Source organism: Anarhichas minor, unplaced genomic scaffold (assembly GCF_050575085.1).
Source record: "Anarhichas minor isolate MPS153535 unplaced genomic scaffold, ASM5057508v1 ptg000062l, whole genome shotgun sequence".
In the NCBI taxonomy this organism is placed as follows: domain Eukaryota; kingdom Metazoa; phylum Chordata; class Actinopteri; order Perciformes; family Anarhichadidae; genus Anarhichas; species Anarhichas minor.
In genome coordinates this window covers 2,639,153-2,657,269 of record NW_027466508.1, presented here as the reverse complement: position 1 = coordinate 2,657,269, position 18,117 = coordinate 2,639,153, and the positions used below count along the sequence as shown (strand labels likewise).

General features: G+C 42.2%; 1 protein-coding gene across 1 annotated transcript in view; it reads left to right on the top strand.

Annotated features, from left to right (window-relative positions):
- Positions 1 to 18,117, top strand: part of celf6 (CUGBP Elav-like family member 6) — a 130,683-nt gene that overhangs the window by 94,937 nt on the left and 17,629 nt on the right. Inside the window, exons 4-8 of the mRNA XM_076077955.1 lie at positions 514 to 642; positions 4,542 to 4,621; positions 14,624 to 14,797; positions 15,716 to 15,863; positions 17,180 to 17,329. Coding sequence (XP_075934070.1) covers positions 514 to 642; positions 4,542 to 4,621; positions 14,624 to 14,797; positions 15,716 to 15,863; positions 17,180 to 17,329 — 681 coding nt within the window. The remainder of the gene's footprint in view (positions 1 to 513; positions 643 to 4,541; positions 4,622 to 14,623; positions 14,798 to 15,715; positions 15,864 to 17,179; positions 17,330 to 18,117) is intronic.

Here is an 18,117-nt window from a genome sequence, read left to right as displayed (position 1 = left end):
AATGAGACACTTTTTATTTATTTTTTTACTTTTCCCAAGTTTATCATGGGATAGATTGTGCTTTAGAGTTTACTGTTGCTTATTATAATTCCTGCTCCTTTGGCGATGACAAAATGTCACACCATGTTCTCGTTCCATGTTCTCTTTCAACTCTAACAGTTTGTCTACCTGTGCAAAATATGTGCGCTCTCTTTCTACCTTTACCTGAAACCCAGCTCCAAACATCATCTGTATCAAACGCCACCGTGGCAGACTTGAATAGCTCACTGGAAATAAGAATATATCTCCCTCATACCAGGGTGGGGTGGCACACCACACATCAGTGAGATCAACAACAATAACAACAACAGCAGCAGCAGCATAGGCTCAACACAGCAGACTGCTGATAAAAGGGGGGTTTGAGTTGCACAACTTCCTCTCAGCTCAGCAGAACGGTACCATCAGCTGTAGCATTTGTCTGTTATCTCCTTTCTTCCACCCTCCTTCCCTTCCCCTTCCTCTCTTCCTATCCAGAAGACAGGAAGCTGTTTGTCGGAATGCTTGGCAAGCAGCAGAGCGAGGACGACGTCCGGCGGCTGTTCGAGACCTTCGGCCAGATCGAGGAGTGCACCGTCCTGCGAGGGCCTGATGGGGCCAGTAAGGGTCAGAGCCCACACACCTCCCACTACTTCTTTCCCCTGTCTGTCCCTCTTAATCCCTCTGTCTGTCTGTGTGTACGTGTGCTGTCTTTCTTTCTCTTTCTGCTCTTTCCATTTCTAAAACCGTGCTCCACCTTCTCTGCACTCATTGACATCGTCTGCGATCCACTCTGCTCTTCTGAATAACTTATCCTCCCCTTCAGCTATTCTGTTTTTTTCACCACCTCTTATGTGTCTCGCTAGCATTTCTTTCATACTTCATTGTCACAGTGCTCCGACACCTTCCCTTCCCCTTCCCCTTTCCTCACTACTCTATATTTCCCTTCCCTTTTTGTTTTCACTCTTCTTCCTCTTCCCTTTTTTTCTTTCCCTTCCGAACTTCTTCTGATGTTGTCCCTTCATCACGGCAGCTCCTCTCACCCTGGGCTTGTTCTCAACAAAAACATCACACAACACCTCGTCTTTCAGCGCATCCCTCTCCTCCTCCTCCTCCTCTTCCTGTTATCTGAAAAGCGGAGGGGTGTAATCATGTTTGTTCCCCACATTCCCGTCATCCCTCCCCACAGACATTATTGGACGATAATGTCCTACGGTAAATAAAGCAGCCAGGCTCTGGGTTTTGCTGCTGTCACTCACTGTGCGGCAGATTTGCCTGCATTCAGTAACAGCTTATGCATTCATGTCTGTGGCGTATGTGCTATTTAGTTAGTAAAACATAGTCAAATTAAAGATGGCTGTGAAATGTGCGATGCAGGTGGGATTGTTCTGAGAGAGCGAGAGGCACCCCTACCGTCCTTTGATGGGTTTGTGTCTCAAAGCCATAATTTGAGCGATAACGCCAGTGATATTGCTTGAAACCTTCCTTTCTCTCTGTTGAGTGTGATTTATTCTCCTACGTGAAGCGTCTGGATGTGTGAAAGGATGGGGGGGGAAGGCAAGGTAGAGGGGTTGATAATGTGCAAGCCTTCCGAGTATATCAAAGAGAGAGGCTGGCTGTACTGAACCACACGCCTATCTGTGTCTACATCTGTTCCTCTCGCTGTTAATCCCGGGTCTATTGCTCTGCGTCGCCCCACCGGCCCACTACCTTCCTTTCTCCCTGGCTTGTTTCCTCTTTTGCTGTCTCTCCCTCCCTCTCCAGCTCCCTCTCTTCTTGTCTGCTCAGATGCCTCAAGCTGATTGACAGCACGTACAATTAAATATGCGCGATGCTGCTGTGTCAGACAGAAGCTAGCTTTCTCCCTCATTCGCGCTTTCACCCTCCTGCACCTTGCACCCCATCTCTCTTTCTTCTCTCTTCACATACCATACGTTTCCTGTGTTGGTGTTTGTCTCCATTATCACCGTCTTGATCATTACATCTTCTTCAAGTTTTCACTGCCATAAAATGGAAACTGTAGAGCATGGTTGACTATGAATGCTACCCCCAGACAAAGGTCTCATATATAGGTATCTGGTACTATCACTCACTGTGCAACAGTCCCACGCAATCATTACGGGATGTTACGGCAAATTATTTTGCCAGCCGCCTCGCTTGGGATGAGGTTCCTGTAATTTGAATGAGACAGACCTTGAAATTGACAGTGCTATCTGTTCCATGATGGAGGCTTTGTCCCCTGTTGATGTAAATTTATGCTACTCAGAAGCTTTTCAGCACCCCTCTTCACCCAATAAAAAGGCCGAGAAGTTTAACATCCATCTCTCTATGGTGCTGCTCCTCAAAGTACTTTCAAAGTGCAACACTTGCTGCCAGAGTTGAATAGTGCCCTGAATTGTCAGGAAAAATAGAGAGATGGCTTTTAGGTCTATAATTAAGTTGTGTTATAAATGTCACCCATCCAGCGGGATGGAATTCATGCATACATATTATTACCCCGGGAATTCAAAAGGCTGTGCAGATCCTCTCGCTTGAAAGCAATACAATCTCTCTTTTTCCTTTTCCCCTCAAACTCATTCTGAGACATCAAATTCAAAAACTTAAATGTGCACTATAATTTATGAGGCTGTAGAACTTCCAATCTTCTGAAATGTTGTGCTGTGAGTCCCTTAACGTTTTTTTTCTAGGTCAGGAAAAGCGTGGCTAAAGCATTGTTTTGTTTTTGTTGTTTTATTTGGAGGAGAAATTTAAGGACATTGCATGTTTAACATGACTTTGCCTTTGATGGTGTGCGCCAAGCCCTGCAGTTTTCAGGGTCTTTGTGGTCGGGCTGAGCTGCTGGGGTCACTGGGATTCTGGCACATAATCTGATAGTCTTGTCAGTAAACCAGCAGCAAGTTATCTTGCCTTACAAAACAATAAGGCCTTTGCAAGAACAAACTGCCCCTTATTATTTCAACTACAAAAGGTTAAATGCATTTGTTCCCTCAAAGACAGACTTGCAGTCAAATGGCACACAGTAGGCCGACACATTTCAGTTGGACAAATGAAGACCTTTCCTACCTCTACCCAGAGCAGCGTTGGAGTGAAGTAAAAGCGTTCCAGAGTGCTGTGACACAATCAAAGGCTTCTTTGACTTATCGGTTTGCCTCTGTAGATCTATAGAGCTTTGAGGACATTTGACAGTACAGGAAACACATGGCCTTTGCAACTCTCCATATTTCTGCACACAACGGTTTCAACTGCTTCGCATTTATTGTGTGGATGGAATGTAGAAGGAGAGCCTCAGGTAAAGGTGGAAATTGTTTTCCATTGATTGTGCACATACTGCATGTCCCTCAGTTCAATCTTTTTTTGATTTTGTCAGGAAATTATTAAGTTGTTTGTCTGTGAAGCAAAGCTGACTCCTGAGACGTAGAAGAGAATGGGTCGAACATCCCCTGAGCCGACCTATCAGTGTTTGCAATTTAAATGAATCATCAAGACTCCTTTGTGAACGGATAAATGCATATGAACATACGTAACCATTTTAAATAGGTATTAGCAGTTCTTAAGAAACCAGGGATTGAACTCAGAAACAGCCCGTCTGGTTATAAGACGCTGGTGCTACTCGATTAATGAAAAGGGGGCAGAATTAATCCACGAGTTTGTTAATTAGGTATCTTTTGACTTAACACTACCTGAAGGCAAGGATAAGAATAGGACATAACAGAATACCTTGAGCAGTCTATGACGACCATAAAGCTTAGAGAAATAGCTCCTGTTTAATTTAATGGTTTTTGAAAGACTACCACAGTTCAGTTCCACTGTATTTCACTTCTCTTAATGCTGTAGAAGTTTAGTGCCTGTCCTTAACTACACACTGATACACTATTTTATCATGTGGTTAAAATATGTAACCTTCTAAAAAAAAACATATTGTGGGTTATTATTATCTACTTGAATCATTCAATCATTTGAAACGTTAATGCAATGATGCTCCAGAACACTGCTGCCGACACCCGTTCCCTTGTCTTCTGGCCAACTTTTGATGTTGACTTTTCCTTTTGTGCGTTAACTACACAACAGATTTAAGATGATTTCAATGCCCCTTGAGCAAAGCCCCCCTCCATCTGAAATTATGTGCGAGCAAAGATTTGGTTAGATAGGCAGATTATAATACTATGCCTTTGTCATCATAATCTCTTTTATGAGTGACTGCACACAAATCACAATGTGTAAATATTAAACAGATTGATAATCACAAACAAGTCAGGATAGTAAATGCCTTGGCTCCATGCTCCAAAGTGGAGGGGGTGGAATAAGAAATGGGCGAGGGACAGGATGTTCCACGAAGCTAATGCTTTCACTACAATTAGACTGATTTATTCAGAGTTATGCGCTAACACACACATGGCAGAATATATTTACAAACCAGATAACATGAAAACAATAGTAATGAATGGTGTTTTCCCCCCCCCCCATATTCAAGGCCCTTCCCTGATGTTGTGCCCTTCCTCTCTGTTTCTCTTTTTCTGTGTATACAGGCTGCGCCTTTGTCAAGTTCTCCAGCCACGCAGAAGCGCAGGCCGCCATCAACAGCCTGCACGGTGGACAGACTATGCCTGTAAGTAATACAGTTTGAAACACATTCACATGTTCTATCAACTGAATTTAGTGTATTTCAACGTAGTTGTGAACAATTTCACAATCAATGTGGACATCACTTGGATGTCTTTTCCAGCTGTTTTTGCCTGTGGTCCCACTTTCATTAAATGGGATATAGCTTACAACAAAGATCTGTGAACTGAAGATCTGTGTTTTCCGCCGTGCATAGAGGCAGACGCTGCCTATGCCTACCTTTAAAGTTTCCCATTCCACATGCATACGGCCACTGGAGGGTGTATGCCTTTCTTTATTTATTCAGTACTGAATGTCTTTGTCTCTTTTATGTTTGGGAAAAAAACCTCATACATTTCAGACAAAAACATATACACAAGATATACCAGAATTTCTTCATATCCTCTCTACTACCCTGTAGTATGTGTATACAGCACTATATGGCAGCACTTTATATTAAGGTACATGTTTACCATTAGATGGTTATTAGCATGCATATTGGTAGCATATTGGCTCTTCATTAATCTTATAAAGCACTATTAATACATTATTCTGCATGACCTTATTCTACTTCAACTAAGAAGTTTCCCTTAATAACCCCCTATTCACTGTGTATTAATAGGGAGGAAGGAATTTGTTCTACATGACTTATGATCATCATTTGCTTTGCTAAGTGTGGGGCTTATAGGGTCGAAGAATAATCCTTCTAATTTAACAACACCTGATAAATATGGCCTATTCCTATGTAACAAAACACCAAACTAGAAGTGTTTATAGCGTCCAAACAACTCTGAATTAATTTGCTCATAACTAATTAAATAGTAGTTTGACACTTATCAACCCACACAGGTTCCCTATTCTAAAGTTGCCTCCTCTTCACACTATCCAATATAGCATACAACTACTGCAATTAACAGATCCTATTCTTAGGTGACGGGTTACACCTTGAACAAATAGGTCTATTGAGATTCACAGGTTCTATTCCCATTAAGTGGTTGAAGAACAAAGTCATATATTTACCACAGTGACTCTTTTCAAAGCGCATCAACAGTCAACCGTCTCACATACATTCTTGCCGCATGTCACCGCACACAAAATAATCCAACAGTCAGCATCCGCCACCTTACAGCGCACAGCTGCATACTCTGTATCCGTCACTTTCACTCAATATCCATTCCCCCCTCCGCTATTCACACTAACTTTTCTTCAGACAGATAGTGTTTAAATTCACAGTCTTATAAAGATATGATTACTGTGTACCGCACATGAATCCTTGAATATATCCTGAGCAGACATTGTACTACATATATATATATATATATACATACATACATACATACATACATACATACATACATACATACATATATGATGCTGTCTGATTGAAATTTGAAACTGAAGTTGTGGAATAATGGAAATAGAGATACAAGACCGATATAGTACAAGCATAGTATAAAATGATAATGTAGGCATGAGTTTCCATCTTTGCTTAGTTTCCATAGTTATTGTATTATGTATTGACGGGGTTATGGTTGCATTCCACATATAATTTCCATTTGCTTATTGTAGTTATAGTTGAGGGAAAAAAGACTAACACGAACCATAAACTGTGGACGTACTCACCTTGACTTCACCCATTGGTTTGTGGACAGTTCCCTGTTAATGACAAGGTAACCATACCCTGCCTTATTATTTACCCTAGTTTACTCTAAATGGGACATCATTAGCAAAATGAACATCATGCTGCATTGAAGAAGAAATGAAACTAGCGATCGAGTTCTTATAGCTAATGTGTTAGATAACAATTGCCCTACTTACATGTCCAGAAGAAGCAGAGCATCCCATTGGAGAACCTTTTCCGGCCATCTGTTGACTGTAATATTAACTGGTATTAAAGTCCTGGATTGGTCCAAAAACTGCTGAAAAATAAAACAGATAAACTATCAGAAAGAGAAAAAAGACTTAAATAAGGCATATTAATAAAATAAACATAAAAGAAGGGTAAAACAATTGATTAAATGCAAATACATACGAGTAGCTTTAAGGAATGCTGTAATGATTCGATTGGTGAACATTTTCAGGCACGTTCAAAATCTACCTCTCAATTGATTTAAGTAGACTGAAAATACCCGGAAGCTGCCACAAGACCTCTGAATGCAACTTCGGTGATATGGGATAGTCTCTGACTCAAGTGATACAGTTGAGGAAACTTTCAGTTCTAAAAAGGCCAGCCAATCAGTGTAAAAGTGAAAAACCGGATACTGTATTGCAGGTGGGAGACAAGTGAAATATTATATTATATTTAGCTCAATTTTTTACAGCATGGATGACTATTTTCTGATTACTTATGGATTAAAATGTTTATCTTGCATGAGGAAATAGTCCTCAGTCAAAAGTTAATAGTTTGAACAGCTCTCTTAACCTGTTCCTGAATATTAAAATGAGTGTGAAATTAGTCACTTTGCATTAGGAGACAGTGTGTCATCTTCACGGTGAAGCAATGAAATTGAGATAGTAGGCCAAAAAGATTATTGCAGAATTGGTGTAATTACCTTCTGACACTGTGTATGCTGTCACGGCCATTCTTGGTAATGGCTAGTTAGAATTCCCTACACCTAGATATAGATGTGTCATCAGCATATCAGTGACAATTCTTTTATTATCTCTGCCAGGAGATTCATGCGATCGGTCGCATGTGTGCGTGCGTCAGTGAGTGAGTGTGCACCTCTGTGTCTGTCCATGGTATCAATCTCGGATTCTGCTACAGCAAACTGCAAAATATTTTGGGTGGCCAGTAATGGCTACATGCTCAAGGACCCGTGGTTGCGGTGACTCACACCTTTTATTGCCTGTTTTATACTTCCATTTTCTTCCTGCTGACGCCTTACTCACTACTTTTAACCGCCCACCGGCCGGTAGGGACCATTTGTGATAATACAGCTGAGTGCATCACCGACCCCGAGCCGCAACACTGTGCCCAGAGACACAGTGGGGGAATACAGTTTGCACACTTTTGTTGATTTGGACAGTATATTTTACTATCAGCTAACGGCTAAAGGAACTACCATTCCACTGAGTACCTCACAGCCTCTACTGGGTGCACCTTTCTATTTCAGTTTGTTTTCGATACGTCCAAGCAGAATCATGCACTATTGTTCTACTGAAGATGAAGATGAAGGGTATTGTTGCAAATATTTTCTAAGGTAGGACAAGAACCAGGTAAAAACCTTCGCTGAGACGAACTGCATATTTAGAAAAAAAAAATTAAACCAGTGGCAAGAGTGCTATAAATAATAGATAACATAAAGGCTGCTGAATATTTTGTAATACGGACGGGGATAGGTAGGCTACATGCCACTGCCTTCTCTGGGAGACTTACAAACACCTCATCGCACACAAAACATTAACAGTGACAGTTTGGCCCCTGTCCAAAAGCTGCTTTTTGTAAAATAATATTAAAAACTTAACCTGAACACAGTTATCAAGTGAGGCTTCATTACAGTGACTAGAAGGGAGGTTAACAAGTAAGTCAATAATATTGAAAAGCACCCTAGAGTTAGGATGGATCTCCAAAATGAGGTCAGATTAATAAGCCGCTTTTGCTTCCTTAACTACTTCCTGATATTTCATACAGTAATATTGTGGGACAGTTGCAGTTTATCAGCCTCGCATTAACTTTCAGCTTTTCTACATTTATTCTTCACAGTCTGGATATCATCTTTCCAAGACCAGGGTTTTTATATCGGTACGTTACGGCATAATTTGAAGCTGTAAATACTCTTTATATAGCTGCTCATTCCAATCGTTAATCGGATTGCATAGGAATCACTTCACTCAAATTACTGACATAGAACACAAATACAAGTGTTTGTTCTCATAGCCCAAATATTGCATATTACACAGAATCACACACAGCATGTTGAGATATAATGAGAGGAATCACTATGGTCAGTGGACTGTATTGCCCTACAAAATAGATGTAGATTTAAATGTGCCTTTTAGAGGTGTGGAATAGTTTAGATGTAAGTGTAGGAAGGATTGTGGAGAGTAATGGACTTTAGTATACAGCAGTTATGAGACACATGTCGAAATAGCATTAGTTGGTGTTGATTTGTTTAGTTGAAGAATAAGGCCATGAATTACGAAGCATCTCCCTACCAGTGCTGGATGTATGTTGAGTACTGCACAGCTGGACACACACGTGAGCACACACTCTTCCTGGCAGACATCCGCACCTTCACACACTTCAGTGATGTTCAGCAATAAATATTTACGGATGCTTCCTGGCAGCCAGATAGTGTCCTGGAAGCCAGATGTAATTTACACATCTTTTTGATGCCACTTCATTTTGCATTACATTGAAGTAGTGAGGGAGAGAAATAAGTGGTAGAGTCGGTTTAACTGTGTGTGTGTGGTTGTTGCGCAAAATAACGACCAAACTTTTTGCCGTGTAAACCACAAGTGGCAGCTTTTAATAAGCAGTGGGCTGTGAGCCAAAGAATAATCATGTGGCACACTGATCGAGCACAATTATGACAGGCCTCTTCCTGAAATTTGATTATAATCAAGATATTTACCTAATACTCAAAATATCTTGTCGACTCAATCAACAGAATATGTTTACATTCAGAAGATTAAAAAAATTGGACTACTCCGTCTGTTAGTTTGGCTTTCTTGTACAGATTTGGTTCCTGCGGACTATTTTGCGCTCTTTGTGTTTGCTTGTGTTGCTGTAGCCCAGGCACAGTTGCATTAGGTTGAACAAGTGAGCCACCTGAGGTCTGCTGGAGATGAACTGTCCAAGGCAACATATGGAGCCCCAAACAGACCCGGGGCAGATCAAGAGCTATCCAAAAGTTCATTAATAATCTATATTATCCATAGCTCGTTCCCTCTATCCCTGCACCTGTTATCCTTCTCTCCTCAAATCCAACTTCCTCTCAGATTAATAGGCAAGGTGGCCATTAGTATCCAACTAAGGCTTTGGTACCGAAGGGGGATGCAGTTAATTTGGATAATATCACTGCCACATGTCGTCAACAACAGACTAACAGGAGGCAGGATTCAGAGAGTAGACTGCTCCGCTTACTGCCTGCTGCCAGCTGTGAGGTCTGGATGAACCTTGAACAAAGAGGTGTCTCTCACTCCCTCTCTGTCTCTCTCTCTCTCCCTCCTTCTTAATGTTCTCTCTCCAGCATCTGTGTTACCTGGCACACGCACACATGCCATAAATAATACCTGCACCAAAATACGCTGGCCAGAAATGAAAGGTTTTAATGAAGCTTAAGGGCAAGGGATGCCACTGAAGGGCATGAGCTGATAGATTGGGTCATAGCTTTAATTGATGTTTATTGCAGATTGCAGGTGCTTCTAAAATTAACTTAAAAGGTGATTGGGCACAGAACAGGCACTCTCACTGGTTCATCTGTTGAATTACAGTAGGGCTGCAGAGGCACAGGTGGCAAAACTTCAAATGGCAGAGCCGGGGGCAGGCAGACAGCACCCAGCAAATTGCAGACATTGTCATGTTCGGTGTCACAGCGTGGCTGACAGGGCCTGTGGAGCTCGCTGGTGTTGGCAGCAACAAGACCGTGCATGTGTGTGATACTATAGTTCCGGATTAATGAGAGATAAAACTAAGCCAGAGAACATTGTCATTGTAACACACAATTCATCAAATGCCACATGAAACTACTGTAGAATCTCAGCAGGCTTCCAGCTGACATACTACATGGCGTTTTGTACTTGCGCTCCTCACATATTGTCGTGGAAACTGTTATTTACAAAATGCAGCGTACAGACCAAGTGAAAATACCATTATGAATGACAGTATTGTTCTTCTGAGTTTTTTGGCTTGATGCAGTGTAGCAGAAGTATGTGGTGGACAGCATGGCCACACCAAGACGGCGTCATTTGGTGCTAATGAGGGACAGTCCTCCCATGAGGCTAACAGAGACGTAGCAAGGTTCAGAGAGTTGAATATGAAGCCCACAGGGGGTTCATCCAATTACCAAACAAACTTGTTATGGTGTATTCAATTAATTTCTAACAAACTCTCAATTAACACTTTTTAGAGTCTATAAGTCTGTAGAACCTGAGAGAATTTTGGAAGTTTCACCAATAGCTGTTGCATGTTTGCTGAATGGGGAAGAAAGAAGGTTCTTTTCACGTTCGATACGCTTTTATAAATGACAATTTTTCCTTCAATGACTGTGGCATTGTATTGTACTGCTGTAAGCCTATGATGGAAGATGAGTGTCTGTTTGCCTGTTAGTGAACACTTAACACCAGTGTCTTTGTATCACAGTAAAGCAGAGATAAAAGCGTAATGCCATTTCACTGGTGTAGTTGAGCTCTAATCCCTCAATTACCGTTGTGTATTTTTCCAACTACACATTTGGCGGCCTATACAAAATCCAATATGTGAGATTTCCACAAGTCAAGTGTGTTGTTCAAGAAATTAGATTAGTTTTCGAACCTGTGACAAATTCCTTAGTTGTACCTGTCAAAAGTGAAGGCTCCCTGTTGGCCCTTATCAAATTCAGCAAATTCATTTTCTCTCCAGGTATAGGAGTCATGCCGGTGGAGGTTATTATTCTGTTTGTTTGTCAGCTTGTGATTTTCTGCTACCAGTGAGTGGCGGCTGTTTTGCATCCAGTGCCTGTTGTCTGCTGCCACCTGTTCCTTCATTACCTGGCCACATATTACTCTTTTTTTTATGTGGATTGAAACACTTGATCCGTGAAGGGGATCACACTCTGAAATCTACCTTTTCTGATTAGGCTGGATTTAGTCAAAATACCTCTGGTTGAAATGTGAGGATATGAAATTCACCTGTTCAGAGGCAAGGGTGAGAGAAAAAGTATTTTCATTATTTCAGAAGGGATAGTTTGGCTTTCATGCTATGAAATGCTAGACTCTGACTTGAGCGGCAGTGCTGACAACACCTGCAGAGGTTGTTGTAGTGCTTTAATGTCACTGCCAAGTCTGTTCAGTGGAGAGAGTGAAGACTGGGTCTCCTCCCGTGCTGTCGTCTACAGCAGAGCAATCTGCTGGGAGAAGTCAGACCAGGCCAGGCTCGCCTCATCTCAAGTCACGGTGCAGTGAGTACAGGCAGCCCCGAGCTTTCACAGTCCCGATGCTCACAATGCATTCTTCATGAGGTATTAAATTAATATAAGAATACACAGACACACAAAGCAGAAAATGAATGTGATCTAAATGCCACACCCCCATGCTGTGGGCAGGCTTAAGCAACAAGGCTGGAGGAGGATGTTTGCTCTGTGCCAGCCTCATTAAATTCAACAGCCCAGTCCCTTCAACTGGCCCACAAAGTTGAGAAAGAACGGAAAAAGGTCAGGAGGTAGGATGAAATGAAATTAGAAACGGAAAAACTGTGCCGTTAACGCCGCCACTTCGGAGTATTGATTTAGTTAATTGAAATGGCATCGAGGGAGAAACACCAGATGGGTCTCCTCTGGCCTGAGGTGGGGTGCTGGCTAGCTCTGATAGGATCCCATCTGAGACGCACTGTCCCTGGGGTCCATGCTGATGCCTTTCTTCATTCCCCATCCTCTTTCTCACAGTTATCTACGGCCAACACATTCTCTTGCTTGTGTTAAGAGAATGTTTGTTAGATACTCTCCACATGAGTTAGTCGAAAAGCTTACTTATAAAGCCTCTGGATAAGACCTAGCTTGTTTGTTTTGTTGCGTTCAGAAAATGAATATGTTTGTTTTTTTTTATAAAAAAGACATCAAAAAAATTTGAGATAACAAAAACAGATGACATGGGGAAAAAAAACACATTTCTGCAGGATTAACATATGACTAGATATTCTGTAAGGTTTGTTGCAGCAGCCATGACTAACCAAACCACAAAGCACGAGACCACCCTGGCAAACCGCCCTCTAAATGGCATATCGCTTAGCTGTTCCTGTTTAAAATTTCATGAAGCTTTTACGAAAATAGGACACACTTTTTGTATGAATTACTATAAAATGGCATGAAGTTAAGCGGCATAACAGTAAGACTGGGACTGTGTTTGTTCAGTGGCTGAATACACATACACTTACACATATACACACTCTTATTGTGCAGTTGCCGTATTCAGCTTCACAGGGCATACGTTTGTTTGTTTCCATGGTTTTCTGTTTGGATAACTCTGCTTTAGTAATATGCCTCCAGCACTCGAGTGTGTTATAGTTTTGTCAATTTCAATTTCTTATACAGAGAGTCATAAACGTGTGTAAAAAAAAAACAGGGCCATCACTCAAACTGGTCAGTCTAGTCTTTCTCTGTCACTGTGTCCTCTGCATTCACATTTTTACTTTCTACAAATATAGAAAATCTGGAAATCTAAATCAAAGCCTGCATTTGTACTGACCCTGTCAGGATGAGACATTTTGTGAAAGATGAATCCAAGTTATGATCATGGAGTCCTTTTCTCCCCATGTCTTTGCTTTTATGATCTTACTAATCATATCCTGACTGCCCCCTGGCTGCCTGTGTCCTTCTGTCCTGGTGGTGCTCCGTGCTCTTTCCCAGCATGCATTGCCTGTAATTAAATAGGAGCCTGGTCCTCTTGACAGTGTCTGTGGCTGCTTTCTCTGCCTGGCAGCCTCCCCACTCTCTCTCTCTCTGGATCTATCTCTCTGTCTTTCACTCACACAGAGACACCCTCCCCGCCTCTCTCCTTGCCTGGATGTCACATGAGGAACTGACTCTAGCCTCTGTCTCTCAAATGATTTAATTGGATGCAAACTCAGGAGCACGGACATCAATACGGAACTATATCTGCCATAAGGCAGAGCCATAAGTCAATACTTCGCCCTCCACATGCCGAAAGCTTTTGTCAGACCTAATTACCTTGTACTGTATTCAGTGGAGCTTCACCACTGGGGAACTGGGACTCCTGTGGGATCTGGTTAGGATCACAGTTCACTCCCAGTGTATACAGTGGAGATGGAAAGTTCACAAAAGCAAATATCACTCACTATTCTCTTCCATTTAAGGCTGACAGCTAAATGACTGCAGTCATGAGAAGTGCACATTCACTTTAACTGGCTTCCTTGGCTTAGATATATTAGGTCTCGAAGGCTAGACATCAGATGGCAGAAATTAACCACATGCTAACCACTGTTTCCCCTTCGTGGTGATGTAGAGTGCTCCTACTCACTCTCACCTTTTCAATAAAAGTGTGTTGATGCACTGATATAGATCAGCTCTAAATATGTGTGTATTATGGAGCCTGCATTTTGTTGTAGGTCATTTCCCAAAGGAAACACACACATTGTGAGATAGCTATTTTTCAACCACACGGAAAAAGATGCAAATGTAATGCATGTGCTCAGCAACCTTGTTTCTAAATGGCCTAAATTTAGATTATGGTCAGACTGATAGTGTTCAATGTGTTCACATATCTCCATGCTTCCAGTTAAAGCATCACATATCAACCAGAGCAATAGGTATACGTAACAAGTCAGTCAGTCAGTGACATCAGTATCGATGGGATCAGTATTTTCACTTTAAGCTCGCCTTTAGCGTTATGGAATCCATATGAGCTTTCCAAGCTATTATGGTTGTGGTTTTGCCTTGTTGACCTCTTTCAGTTTTTTCCCTGTGAATAACATTTTTTTCAGTGTAAAGATGTGCAGAGACAGTTGTGGCTAACAAACACAAGCTCATTAGCTGGATGGCCAGCTGAAGTGGCAGGTGCAATCTGCAAAACGCTGCTGATTGAAAGTAGCCATGGTAGTTGCAAAAGTTAGTATTATTAGTTGTCCTACTTTGTTGAAACTTTAACAGCCCGATGGACTTATTATATCTCTATCCAGGTTGTTTGTTCTTGTTTATTTGCTTTTGTTAATCTCCATCTAGCCAAATCAGGATAATACACTGCAAAGTGTCCATTAAACAATGTTAATGAAGATACACATCACAAAACATACTTAACTACAACACTTTAGTTGCACATTTCACTAACCTTGTAAATATACGTGCCCCTCTAGGGTGCCTCGTCCAGTCTGGTGGTCAAATTTGCAGACACTGATAAGGAGAGGACCCTGCGCAGGATGCACCAGATGGCAGGCCAGCTTGGCATCTTCAGTCCCATGACCATCCAGTTTGGGGCCTATGGCGCCTACTCTCATGCTGTAAGTCTCAGCCCGGCGGGGGAGGAGACGGTGAGCTTTAAAAAAAGAAAACAACAACTGTTGTGTTTTTAGGTTTGAATTCATGATTTCTCCCAATAGGCATGCGACACTCCCAGCAACAGCTCCTTAAGTGATTTACACTATTAAATGGCTGTTTGAGTCCACATTTGCAGAGGCTTTACAGAAAATGTGGCACTTATTTTTGTATTGTGTCTTTTTACCCCTTCATTTGTCCAGGGAAGCTGCTTTTCATGCATGTTCAGCAATGCACTGTTTTACTTCCATACAGTTGTGAGCATCCATTTCTTATTCACTTTCCATTCCCACATTTACTGACTTGGTCTGTGAATTTAAACTGCCAACCCAAGCTTGCCTCCTTTAACTTTTCATCTTCTTACACATATGCTTTTACACTCAAACAGAGGTGCACTTCATTACCAAGAACCCACATTTGCTCACCCCCTACCCCTATCCCTGCCAGCCCAGCCCATCCCTATTTCATATTCACACATGAAAGTCACAGCCTGAGTTAGGAGTCTGTGAGATTTTGCACTCACACAGTAGCTAACAACTCACCCTGACAGGTGAGAACCGCCCACTCACGCACAATCTTTCCACCAACTCTGCCACTGTGGCAGAGCTCTACATATATAGTACATATAGATATAAATAGTCTCCAGCTTGCTAAACTCATCTCAACACAGCCTTGATTTTGTGTCAGTATAATGAGCACAAGGCCAGAGCGGTGTTACACTCGCTGGGAAGCAACGCTGCAGGGCAACACAGACCACTCTGTACAAGAACAAGACATAGACCAAACAAACAGTGATGAGAGAGTAAACATGCTCTGGTCCTGCGGCTATTTCACCCTCCTTTCCTTTTCTGTCCTTCCCTCCATCCCTCCCTCCCACCCTACGCCTCTCCCCCCACTGCTCTGTAATCCTACAGCAGATGATGCAACAGCAAGCAGCCCTGATGGCAGCAACACAAGGGTCTTACCTGAACCCCATGGCAGCCATTGCTGCTGCGCAAATGCAGCAAATGGCAGCTTTCAATGTCAACGGCCTGGTGGCTACTCCCATGACACCGTCCTCAGGTATACACAAACAGGCACACACACACAAACTCACTAACTGACTCAGGTGCAAGAGCAAAGGCACGTGCAAACACAAACACACACACACACACACACACAGGGCTTCTCTCTCCATTTCTCACCACTGCCCTGGAACATTTTCATCATTAGCAAGAATTATAGAAACGCTAGTAATGTATTCATTCAAGGCCTTTCTGCTTTTGCCCTTGTTACATTTTTTAAGATGTGGGCTCCATTTTCTGGGCTGAAGCAGACATTGCCAGTGTCGAACTAAAAGAAGCCGAGGCTGATACTGAATGGGGCATGATAGGAGAAGATATACAGCATTCCTTGACACTCATTGGCAGCCACATTATAGTGTCTCTCTCTCCTCCTCTTGCTCATTATCTCTCTTTCGCTCTCTTGTCTGTCCGTCGCTCTCTCCCTCTGTGTCTCTGTGACAGTGTGTGTTTTCTGGGAACACAGCCAATCCACAGCCAATCCGATGACTTTGGATGCAGAGTCCTTGGCTTATACAATATAAGAGCAAAGATTTGTGTGAGATAATCCTGGACCCCAGTCTGAACTATCTTTTTGGCCCTCGTCATGAGGAGCTTTGATGGCTCGACACTAAGTAGGCAGGCCGCCTGAAGGCAGGGTCATTGCAAATGTATTAAATAAAGTGGCTTGATGCTGTACCTGGCATTTGTAAGCCACAAGGCCTACATATACCAGGTAATGCCTATCAAACATAATCCTACATGACTTAAATGCCCTTCATCTGGATTAGAAAAATAATAAAAATCCATCAGCACAAAAGGGCACTGACAAGGGGACAGACTTGGAATATCACCACAAGGAGAAAGAAGAGGATGCACAGGTCTCTACATCCAATATACTGTACATTAGGTACCTCTTCTTGTGAGTCACGGTTTTGTACCTTCAAAAGTAAAGTTATGTACCCCAAATATACCTTCAAACAAGGCTATAATGAGAAAATATTCAGAAAATCAGAGTGCTACCTTTATTATGTTCTGTTACTGTGGAGGATGAGTGTTTTTTTTTAATCCCTGCGCCCTCTTCACATAAACTTGTAGTGTGCTACCTTGACTGATTTAGTACTTGTAGCTTTGGTTCAGGCTGGATTGGTACCAATTTCTACCAAACTACACTGCACCTCCATGGTGGGTCAAAAGGTATGAATTTGTGCTGATGAAGGCCAATTATATTCTTGTTATACACTAGTACATTTGTGAAAAAAAAAAATATATACTTTTCTTGTAGCATGTGAAGCGTGCACCCTGCAGTTGCCGTAGTGACTCTGTATCTATTTGCAGGCACCAGCACACCCCCTGGCATCTCTGCCTCAGCCGTGTCCAGCTTAGGCACCCCTATCGGGGTCAACGGATTCAGTGCCCTTCCTCCTCAAAGCAACGGGCACCCCACCTCTGAGGCCATCTACACCAATGGTATTCACCCTTACCCAGGTGAGCCAAACAAGTCTACATTAAAGAAACATAACATACATTTGCAACATTTTAAGTCATGAGACTGTTGTTCTGACCCTGACACTCACGAATAGCAGCTTGCACTGATGGAGGTATATTAATTATTCTAGTGTTGCACTTGATCTGAATTAGAGCATCACCTAATTGCCACGATGCAAGTTCAACACGTCAGTGGTGACAAATTGAATTATATCTCATGGTACTATAAAAGTTGACAGGAGACCTTTTTTAATTCACACTCTCATTACGTCTTTTTCCTGATCTGAATTGAAGCGTTTAAGGCTTGAGGGTCAATCAACAGTGTCTGCTGCAGATTTCTGAGCGGCCATCCCTAGTATCATGATGAATCCATCAGTTCATCCATCAGTCCATTATGGTTAATTTGAAGTGTCTCAGCTCGTCTTCGGCTTCTCAATGTTGCCTGGGACTGATTCCTGAAGAATTGACAGACACACACTCCCCTTTCCTGCATTATGCAAAGGCAGCTGCAACTGTAATGAACTACAAAGTGGTTTGTTTGGCATGTTGTTAATATTTGATGCAAACATCTGGGGCGAACAGGCATTTTGAAGAACTGAAATATGACAACCCAAATTTATCCCACTCCCTGTGTGATCTTACCCCCTGATGGTTCTCTACAGCTAAGCCAATTTCTGTCTCGCTCTTTAACATTCTCTCTACGTCTGTCTTTGTCTGTCTTGACCATTCTCCGTCCTCTCTCTCTGTCTCTTCTGCTTTCATTTTCCTCATTGTCAACCCCCTTTCTC